Source organism: Dromaius novaehollandiae, chromosome 8 (assembly GCF_036370855.1).
Source record: "Dromaius novaehollandiae isolate bDroNov1 chromosome 8, bDroNov1.hap1, whole genome shotgun sequence".
In the NCBI taxonomy this organism is placed as follows: domain Eukaryota; kingdom Metazoa; phylum Chordata; class Aves; order Casuariiformes; family Dromaiidae; genus Dromaius; species Dromaius novaehollandiae.
The window spans coordinates 14,310,669-14,321,820 of record NC_088105.1 but is presented as its reverse complement, the minus strand read 5'-3'; the positions used below and the strand labels follow the sequence as shown (position 1 = coordinate 14,321,820).

At 39.5% G+C, this 11,152-nt stretch overlaps 1 protein-coding gene across 1 annotated transcript; it reads right to left on the bottom strand.

Annotated features, from left to right (window-relative positions):
* Positions 1-244: 244 nt before the first annotated feature.
* Positions 245-4,038, bottom strand: LOC112997354 (regulator of G-protein signaling 1). Its single transcript, XM_026123327.2, has 5 exons — positions 3,796-4,038; positions 3,332-3,415; positions 2,601-2,662; positions 1,843-2,006; positions 245-1,113 (listed from the first exon to the last, which is right to left on the bottom strand). Exons 1-5 carry the CDS (start codon positions 3,897-3,899, stop codon positions 928-930), a joined length of 600 nt encoding a protein of 199 aa, XP_025979112.1. The 5' UTR covers positions 3,900-4,038; the 3' UTR covers positions 245-927.
* Between the last annotated feature and the right edge of the window lie 7,114 nt (positions 4,039-11,152).

The window sequence follows — 11,152 nt, the reverse complement described above, 5'->3', positions numbered from 1 at the left end:
TGTTTTTGGCTGATGTAGATCCGGATCACCACCTCCAGCTAACCAAGATCAGGGCTGCATAAAATGGGTGGAAGAGAGAAAGGAAAAAGTCTTGAGGTATAGGGGGCATTACTGTTTGAAAAAGGCGATGGGAAGTAGTGACAGAGTGGGACAGAAGGGAACCATGTGCTTCAATGCACACTTCACTAATTATGATGGATAGACCACTTAAGACAGAAAATGACCACAGAACTTTCATGTTTTTCTCAGTAGATTTAATTGAAGAGTTGCTTATTATTTTGCAATAAATTAAACAGAAAAAATATGCTACATACCTGCTTGTTGAATACATAGTAATAACACAGCTTATATAATTCTTACATAAGTTAAAATAAATCAATTTTAAGACATGTCAATTTGTATTTACATAGTACATTGTCATCATGGAGCTGCACCCATGCTTATTAACACTTCACAGATTTTTTTTTTTTTTTTTAAAGCTATTATCTGTCTTGTCTGGGCATTTCCTTGCTGCATACAAAACTGCCAGTTGTACTTGTTGTTCTTCTAAAGTTGATCATCTTTCCCCATCGCTCTTGGCTAGAAGCTTGTTAGCCTGCCATTTCCTAATAACTGGCAGGTCTTTGGGATCTAGTACTTGGTTCAGTATTCACAGTGTCATTCAGATAATAAATAGTATCCTGTCTTGGGTCTGTGGCATGTGGGAGGAGAGGATTTATTTTTTCCCCATGTTGCTCCCTTGCTTGTAATCATCTTGACAGCTTTTATCCTGTGTTTTCCTGCTAGTGGAGCTGTCTATGTCTCCCCTAGTACTCCCCCAAGGCAGGCGTTCTCCTTGCTGGGATCCAACCATCCAGCCACCCCTGAGGATCTCGTCACAGGATATTTGGCACAGGGTCTACTCAGCTCTTCATTGCCTCAGCCCCTTCATTTCGAACTGTTGATCTGCAGCTGGTTTAAAAGGTTCAAGTAGGCTTTGGATTTCAAAAATCTGGGATATGAATCCCTTTCCATGAGGATATACACTGTTTTTTGGGCTTCATCAAAACTTGTGTGAGTTGGGTCTTGTGCCCTTTTGGCCGTTGCTTCCCTTGTACGATAATCAATATTGATCTAGGAGGAGAAAAACAAACATCATTGATATCTTAAATTTACTTCCTTTTTCTGTATTTACTATTTTGTCTTGTCAGTAAATAAATTCCCAGTCTTAGAACTCAGTATGATAATTCAATATGGGAACTGCAAAACAAGGGGACTTAAAAGTTTACGTTCCAGTTACGCACAAAAATTGCTACTCAATATATAAATGCATTTTCTTATAAAATCAGAGGTAATAAGATTAAACAACAGAGCAAGTAAAAAAACCCCTCCAATTAAAAAGGAGAAACTTCGTGTAGAATGGAAAACTCAAGTTTGAAAGACGATCAAAATACAACAGTTTCAATTCCCCAAAGTGCCTCCACATTTTAAAGGAGAAGAGAAAATCCACAGCTCTTCTACCAGCAAAACTTTCTCTAAGCACCTGACTCCAGACACCACCAGTAATTCAAACGGGGCTGACTCAGACCAGTGTCATGTGCTGAGCCCGCTGGGGCAGCTGCTGAGCTGCTGCTGGTGTTGCTCTCAGCACTGGCCTGTGCTGTGCGACTGTACTTGTGAGATCTGATGATCTCACAGCTGAAGACGACAACGTGTCAAGTCAGCTCATAAAAACATGCAAACACGTCGTCTTCCTATGTAACTGAATGAATGTAAATGCATCTCAGTGAATCTCCATTCACCTCTTCTGTTTTTTCCAGAATCCTTTTACTATAACACTGCACAGATTAATTTTGTAATTACCTGTTTAATAGCATCTGACTGAACAAATTCCTCATAAATCCTCTCCGCTTTGCCATGTAAGCGATCGGACTTGGTTTTCTTGTAATCCTCGCAGGCCAACCAGAACTCAATGTTCTCCTCGCTGAACTCGGACTTCAGGAACTCCCGAAAGATACGTTGGCCACCTACAGCCAACACAAATACGTCACCATTTATAGCATGACAGTTGCGACCAGGGAGAATAAAATAAACAGCTTATAGCAGAAGTTCTGTTGAAATCTGCTATAAAATCTTGACAAAATACACCATACTTCCCTTCTTCAACATCCTGCAAATATTCTAATTTCAAGGGCAATGGAGTCATGGAGTCTTCCTATTGATGCTCAGTGGTTTTTAGAACTAGACCCGGGATACTAAAGTACGTTAATGGATTCTAGTCTTCTCTAAATGGACTGTCTTTTTACATAGTTGCATACACAATTCCAAATTAAACGGAGAAGTCTTATGTAAGAACAGAAGTCTGATCAAACACCACCGAATTAAGCTTTTTTAGGCTTTTTGTTGTTGTTGTTGTTTTCTATATTGGGAGTGGAAAATGGTGGTGGTGGGGGGAAGACCTGGAAACAAAGCTGACTACCCTAGCCATGTTACACTGGAGCTGTGAATAACTGAAATGCAACTGGCCCTTCTTTGGCAGTGTTTGTAGAATGCTACAGCTTCATATTTTTGACCAGTTTACATAAAATTTCATTCTCATAAGAAAGAAGTAATATACTTACTTTGGCTGGCCAAGAGCTTTTCCAAAGACTGGGACCACTGCATTACTTCTTCTGCAGAAAGCCTAAGTTGACAAGAAAAGAAAAAGACTTTAGGCAAGAGACCACATGTACGTACTTATAGGAGGCAAGTGTTACACTTTATTATTCTATTCTAGGAGCATGTACCAGATATTTGTTAAGCTTATGGCTGACTCAGACAGAACTGAGACCCTGAGAGTAAGCATGTGTTGAGGAAAAATAATTGGAGATGGGAAATGGAGGAATCTAGGGGGTTATCCTGAATTCTGTTTCCAGAAGGGTGAGCTTTTAGTGTAACTATGACCAAATCATTTTGTGTCTGTCTGTACTAATGTTTCCATATTCCTGAAATATGCATGGAAATATCACTGCACTTCACTAAGTGTAATGCATCATTTCTTCTAAAACGTTAGAGATGGATACACTATGCCTCTGAAGGGAACAGATATAACTGAGGAGTCGTCTTCCCCCATCATTTCACACAAGCATGTATGTATTGCTAAGAAATAACTTTCAACTCCATGAATAGCTTCTCCTTCCTAACATTTACCTCTTTTCTATTTTGGAAACTGACATTATGATGATATTAGAAGTAATTTGTTGTTCTAGAAGTAGTTTAGAAACTAATAAAAAATAAATGCAATAGTTTTGCCATATAGTAATCTAGCTATAGTTAATTTTTTTATTATAGTTTACTGTATCTCAGTACTTACATAACATTTCTGGAGTTAGAAGACTTGATTCCGGATTCAAGATGTGGTACCATGCACTTCAAATAGTTTTTGAGATCTGCACCACTGAAACCAATGAATAGACATTTGTAATGCATTAAAATTGCAATTGCCTTTCAATTCTTCATAAACTTCTTAAAACTTTTAAACAGAAGCGAACAGCTCCATCCTATGACTGATGTTTGGGAAGTTAGATATCAAAGTAATTGCTCTCAAAAGACTAAGAGGCTCCTAGTTTATCCAAATTCTTTTTCTGCTTAGTTTAGAGAATCGGTTCATTGGTCTGCATCAGCTCAAGCCATTTTTAATGGTGGTATAGTCCTAGACTTGAAACAGGTTTTGCACTGAGTTAGCTTGAAAAATGGCCCTAATTCATAATCTCCAAGTTTCTAACGTTAGTTTCGCTTCTAAAAACTTAGAATTTATACCAAGATGTATATACTTACAAAGCCTTTTGCTTCTTTTTATGGATTTTGCCTTCTGAAAGCTTGCAGTCGTCTTTTCCATTCAATTCAGTCATGTTGTTGTGGGGAAAAAATAATCCTGGCATTATGCTCAACTTTGATGTGAAATGGCTTTTGCCACGGTAGTCCTCCAAGCACCAAGTGTCAGCTCTCCGACTCTGCTGCCGCCTTTTATTGACTCAGGCAGCCCAGCTAGCTGGTGTGAACAGAGCTGTTTATCATGTATCCTCACCACAAACTGTGGAAGTTCCCTTTTTTCAGTGCGTGGTGACGTGAGTCTTTTGAGAAAGAAAACAGACAGTGGTGTCTCGTGGTCGAGGTTAGACCGGATGAAACTGAATCGGTTTGGGTTTGTTTTGTGTGTCTGTGTGTGTTATCAAAAAAAATCCCCTCCAAACTTCAAATTCTTGTCCCTTTCTGATTGGTGCTTTCAAGTGCGAAGCACTTCTTGGTTTGATCAAATGCGCTCCAAGTGTTGCAGTTTCGTCTTGACAAAGTTCACCTACTACATGCCTGATACACCAGGTGCCTTCTCAAATCCGGTGTTTTACAATTGATTTGATGGACTCAGTGGCAAATTAGAAACAAATACTTCAAGATGTGCCAGTATTAAAGCTCCATATTCAACAAGATATTTGCAAGTCATGTATTTATCAGTTGCTGTTGAAAACAGTACTTTGAAGCATCTGATTTGCTTAGACACATGTGCAGTGGAAGTGTTTAAAAGTGTTGTCAGAGTTTTTGAAGCTGCACTTAATAAATTTAGTTTAATTTTTCCAAGTCAGATTATTTGGAAGCCCACTACCATGAGTCAGGAATGTCTCCATAATTTTAAGTGGACTAGCATAGTTAAGGATTGGTTTTAGTTAAAGAGCTGTTGTTTGTAGAGGTAATATGAACATTACAGCATATTTGAGGCAGGTGCACATTTTTCTCATATATTTGAGTTCCACTACAAAGGTGCCACCCTTGATGCAGAGCCAGATGAAGAAATGTTATGAGAGAGGGGAGAGGGGAAGGAATTGTCTTAATTTGTCTCTCTGGAATGATGATTTAGAAGTTTAAGTACTTAAACATCTGGTTCCCAGACATCGCAATATTTGTAATTTCCGGGAAACGTCAAAGATTTGATTTCATTAAACTGTGCGAGCAATTCTGACTTCTCATGAATGGTTTGTACAGAGCTGCATATGATCATGGTAACTGAGAAGATCCGCTGCTTGTGGATCTGTGATTTCGTGGTGGATTGTGGTACAATTGATGGTTGAGCGAGACAAAGCCACTTGCGTACTGGTGTGCAGGCAAGGAGGGACAGACTGGCTAAGCCTGCGTCCAGGTGGCTGTCGCCACAGGAGGCCACATCCTCTGGCTGTTATCAGTGACATAAATCTGTCTGCACAGGCTGTGCCGTAGGAAACACTGACCTCACGTTATCAGGTAAACACTGACCTTTGTCTAAGTGAATTTATTTACTAACCCCCGCCCTCCCCCACCCCCAAACAAGGCTAAAAAGGAAGGGAGAGATGTTATCAGCACCATATTTGTTTTCATATCTAGCGTGTTGATTTTTGATGTGCGATGAGATGCCAACAGAGCTGAGTTTCTTCAGGTAGTAGCTGTCTTCAGCTAACTAGTGGGAGGATTATAGAGAAGCTGGACCCAGGCTCTTCTCAGAAGTGCGCAATAAGAGGATAAGAGGCAATGGACACAAGTGGCAGCAAGGGGAAATCTTGCTGATTTCCTACTGAAAAAAAATCACTGAGAGTGAAGCAGGTTGTCCAGAGAGTTTGTGCAATCCAGGTCCTTAGAAGTAGTCAAAGTACAGGTGAAGCCTTGAGCAACCTGTTCTTACTTTGAAGCTATTCCTGCTTGGAACAGGGGTTGAACTAGGTGGTCTCCAGAGGTCTCTTCTAACGTCAATTAATCTGATTCTGTTCTATAATAAGGACATTTTTTTTCTCGAGATGCTTGGATTTTTTTTAAAAGTAGTCCAGGGTTTTAAAATGAATTAATCTGTAACATAACCAGGTGCAGTTTTCAGACATGGGCCACAAATGCTGTATTTATATAATCAATGTTAGGTGGGTAAATGTCCTCTTTCTGCATCTAAGGTGGTCTGGATATCTAAATGGACATGCATTTGGAAGCCTAATTAAACTGCTTATACTTCAAAACTGAGGGCAGCTAGCGTTTGGAGAGCATGGTTAGCTCTTACAGGATATGTAGAAGGTGAGGGTGGCTGGCTCCCTCCTGCAGCTCTCTGTATTTTGTAGCTGCCAGCTAAAAGTGGGGCATCACTTCGAACCTGTAGTTACAAACAAGTATAAGAAAGCCACTCAGTTTGGCTCTGTGGGTCTAAGAGGGACTTGCATAGACTTGCTTCCCTGAAAAACAAGTCAGTTTGCTTGTTCGTATCTATTATCAAGGCAGGAATAGTGACACTTGATTTGCCAAACAAAGAAAGTCTATTGCCCTATTTGAAATGAAGCAACTACCTTTACCCTTGACGTATGTTAAACAGATCTATGCAAGTTACTGGTGTAGCTTTAGACCTAGAACAGAATTACCTTGCTACTGTGAGGATGTTGTAAATAAGGAGCCATATTCTTGTCACTTACATCCAGGTGACACTGCTGTCTTCCCACACTTGATTTATGTTTTCCAGGTGTTTTATCTGGAAGAGGGAATCAGATACATTGGTGACAAACAGCGTAGTGTCTGGAGGTAAAATAGATCAATTTCACTGTGAGCTTTGGCTTTGCTATTTTCTTAGAGGATTTTGAAAAAAGGCCTTTGCATTTGTTTCTGATATAATGCGCAAATTATCTTGGCTTGTATCTAACGTATTTTCGTGCATCTGAAGTCTTCTTCCAGCCTCATCTCTCTACAGCTTGTGACATCCCTATTGGGAGATGACACATTCCTTTTCTTGATAATGTTGCCCTGGATGTTTTGAAGATAGCAAATACTAACAGAAATAAATAGGAGGAGATTTTTTGGCTGAATTTTCTACAAGTTAGGGGAAGTTTGGAATGGGTGGAAGGTCAAGTATATTCAAAAAAGTGCCTATTTGCAGAACGATAGTATATAGCCCTTTAAAAGCTATTACATCACTGGGCTCTGGCAGATATAGTGGCCTTTGCCTTTAGGATCCTGATTCTGCTGGGCTTGGAGGGAGTCACAAAGGAGGAACAGATGGAGTACTGGATGGTCGAAAGAGGAAGAGTTGTGGCTACCAAGCAGAGGAGAGAGATGAGATAGCCTAGCATTAGCTGTCATTCTTATGTTCTACTGTTTTCATGTTCTGAATTTCTGATGCTCTTAATATATTATGTTATGTCTTGACCTTCTAAGTTGCCATCTGTGAGTCCCCTCCAGTACCCCAAACCCGTAAGCCTCAGTCTCTGTTTTCCTGGACTGCTTCTGTTCTTCATCCCTGTGCAAAGAGGGCAATGTTGCTTTTCTGATTCACTCTGAGCTACTTGGACATATCAGCTTGTGTAAAGATTCATGTAAGACTGGCAAAGATAGGAAAAGGCTGGGGGTTCTGAATATCTGGTTTGGAGAAGTCAGGGATGAACAATATATATCTAGGAAGAAGAATGGCATCTAAATTTGCTTCTAGATTAGGGTCATAGGAAGTCTAAAGACCATGTAAAGTGATAGTCTTCACCTTCTCCTGTAAGCCTAGCTCAGACTCAGCTTGACAGAACCTGAGAAAATAAAACCAAAAAATTGCCAAAATCTGGAGTAGTAATGTATAATAATAAACTCCAAAACCTATTTCATTCAGAAATAGATATCTCGACTAGGAAGTTCAAGATTATTATTCACATTTTCATTTTTTGCTGTGATGGTCAATTACTTTCTTCCGCTGAGTAACTCTCATCTGCAAGTCATACTTTTCTCTCTTGATGGAATATTTCCCTGACTGATTCACTCTTTCTGGCCATGGTTATCCATGTTTAAGATTTTATTTGTTGAGTCCAATATGAGTTATCCCATTCTAAGAATGGGAACAGCGTCTCCAAGACTTAGGTATGTGTAGAATTAAAGTGAAAGGAAAAAGAGAAACTATAAGGATAATAGGGCTGACAAGAATTTTTCTGTGACTTGAATTGTGCTTTGCTTCTGTACATCACAGGAAACCAAAAAAATGCCTGCACAGAATTTCTTAAATTAAAAATATTTTGCTGATTATGATCATGGTTATTGTACAGGACCCTGCTTTGAGGAGGAGTTGGACTAATATCTCTAGATGGAATAGATGTTGGTCCCTGCCAACCTACGTGATTTTATCATTCTGAATATACTAGATTGACATTTGTAGTGTTAAAAGTGCTACTTATTCTTAAAATAAGGTTTTTTAAAAAAGTGTATAATGCCTTAAAATCTTATGTGCTTATCCATATTCAGGTTCATTAACCTTGCTTCCTGTGGACAGAATTGTAGTCCAGGCTCTGGTGGGGTTAAACATGATACCATGTGGAATAGTTAGGACATAACTCTGTCAAAAGTTTTTCATAGAGTTATTTCTGTTCTCTTTATTTGCCTTTTTTCTCCAGTTTGTTCATTAGAAGGTTAGTAATAGACCCATCTGTTTCAGTTCTCACCATCTTAATTTACCTATATAATACTTTGCTCTACTTCATATGGAGCATGACTATTAGTTGCTGCTTGAAATACTTTCTTTTTTAATAATTAAAGTCTCCTTTTATCTATTATCATTACAGTAAGTTGCAAAAAGTATATTTTGAGCCTGGCAGTTTTAAAGGCTTATTAGAATAACCCCATCATTTGACTTATAATGCTCTCTGTCCTAAGTTTGGCATCGTGTGTATTTAACTCTGTGTGATAAAAAGAGAACAGGGAGGTTTTTTTGGTGTTTTCTTTTCCCCAGCAACAGTAGCACAGTTGGCTATCACCATCTGCGTTTTACTGTTTTCCAGCTCTCCTGTATCATTGTCATCTAACACATTAATGTGCAAGAAAGGGCTTAATGTGCAAAGAAGAAACTCCCAAAGACTTGCAAACGTCCTACCTGATTATGTTTCCACAAGTTCTTTCCCTTTTTTTTTTTTTTTTTGGCAACCGCTTGGTAGAGTGCAAGGGAGAGAGGAAATGTGAGAGAATTTCCAAGATTACACCACCGAATAAGTCTAGTTAAGCTGAAGAGCATAAAAAGTCCCATGGACTTTCTACATCCTACTTTCTGGTATAAATTATTTCAAGCTTCTCCTCCCCCCTGCCTCCACTTTTAGGTCACTTTTGCTAGGCCTTACTCTCATATTCATGCTCCGTTTCGGCTCAGTTTGCTTTCTGAATGTTACATTTTGGTTTAGGCAAGCTGTTAGCTCCTAAGCTGGTGTGTGGGCTGATTTTTAGCTTTGCTGCACTCTTGCTGTTCGTCATGCTCTTCGAGGGGGTTAGCTGGCAAGCCCTGTGCTCGCCTGCAGGGCTGAGCTCCACGATGCTCGGGCTAGCAAAGCTGCACCGGCAGAGTATATCCTCTTACCAGTCCCAAGGGCTGCGCTTTAGCCCAGCTATGAAAACAAGTGATTTCTTTGAAATGCTACTGTCTTTTACATGACCTGAAGAGATAAACTACTGATAATCCATCTCGTGAGCAAGAGAGGCACTTCAAGGAAATAGAAACTAGTTTCTATATGAAAGGAAACAGAGCTTTTTTTTAATAAGGAGAGTTTCTTTCACTACTGAGCAGTAGGGATATAATATTTTGGAACTTTAAAGTTGTCTCTAATACCATGTAGTCAGTCCATAACTAAATGATGGTATCGATTATGAGTTTTTATTTAGATCTAATTTTTTTTACAAGCAGATGTTTTCTGGTATGAAATTTTGAAGTCACTGAGATAAACAAAAATGTTGCTCCTGGTTTTAATGGCCTCATTCTTGGTGTTGGACTGATCTGCTCTAGATTCTTTTTATTTATTTATTTTTTTTTTGCAGGGCATGGAGGGGGGGGATATATTTCTTTGGCTTGAACTTTCAGATGTTTCAAATATTAGCTTTTATTCTTGCCTAATTCAGTGGAAGTTTTACTTTGCCATCATTAAGACATAACCAGATCTGAATGGTATCAAACTTCTTATAATACAAGAGGACTTTTATATTTGAAAAATATCTGAAACCTAATGGCAACCCAGAACAAGGAAGGCCACAAGTTAAGCTTCAGCTAAATATCTGCTATTTGGAAGAGTTTTGTTGCATTTGCTCTGTGGGCAGCATAAAGAATATACTTTGCTCAGTGTTTCGGCTCATGCACGACAGACCCAGAGACGTGAGGCTGAAGCAAAAGTGACAAGAGCTTTCCTGAGTTCTGGTCTTGCTCTTTCACTTCCATCGTCCAGATAATGGCTTCATAGAAACACTCCTGCAAACAGCCAGTCATGTCCAAAATCACACTGTCTGCTCCTAAAGCGGTGGCAGTGTTCCCGGCGGGGGGTGTTGGGGATGCCCCCAGCTTCTGCAGAGGAGCTCGTGGAGTCTTGCACCTTGGCAGCGAAGCGGAGGCCTGGCAGGAGTTCTTGAAATCACTGGGAATAGCCCATAAGGGAAGTAGTCTCAGTTTTTATGGGTTACATGGTGATTGAAACACAGTCCATTCCCTGCATCCTCTCTGAATAAGTGCAAGCTCTGTAGAGAGATTACTGCAGATTTTCCCTTTGTCTGTCTCGACCTCTAAATGTTTCCATAGGCGCTGAGTTCGAGGCCTCTGTGACTTCAGTGATATTACTCAACTTCTCTATCTCATGTGGCTGTTGTGAGTCACTATTGGAAGTCCTCAATTAAAAAAGCATTGCCAGATATAAAATTTTATGCTTAAAAGAGGCTATGGAGAAAATAACTTACCAAACTGTTACAATTTGTTTTTACAGAGAAACATTAACAGTATTTTATGATAAATGTCTTTAGCATTAACAATCCTGTCCATACTGCAGAGTCAGTGCAAAGAATTGTTTATGTGCACATTTCATTTACTCTGAGATATGTGCAAACCCAGTAACTCCTTTTTCTGATGACCATTTCTTATTTAGAGTGTAATAAGCTTATAGTTTATCAGAAATTGGATCCTTTTCACTGTGGGGCTTTCCATCTGAAATAAATTAACCGTTTGATTTCTGTGAAATCAGGGGACTTCTGGTTCTCAGCCATACTGACTGACACCTGGATTGAAAAAACTGCAGTACAGTGACTTCTGGGTGCTGATGGTGATGCTTCCTGTGTCTGATGTTGGGCAGCGCAGGAAATGTGTTCATCACGCTCTATCTGGGAAACACGCATCAGTTCTGATTACCTACTTCACATTTTTATGCAC

Bases quoted from the DNA above. Each gene is read 5' to 3' on its own strand.
- LOC112997354 (XM_026123327.2), bottom strand. From the start codon at position 3,899: ATGCCAGGATTATTTTTTCCCCACAACAACATGACTGAATTGAATGGA. The intron at 3,416-3,795 runs GTAAGTATATAC...CATTGGTTTCAG, and splicing joins AAAAAGAAGCAAAAGGCTTT to TGGTGCAGATCTCAAAAACT. The intron at 1,114-1,842 runs GTAATTACAAAA...TTCTCCTCCTAG, and splicing joins AGTCAGATGCTATTAAACAG to ATCAATATTGATTATCGTAC.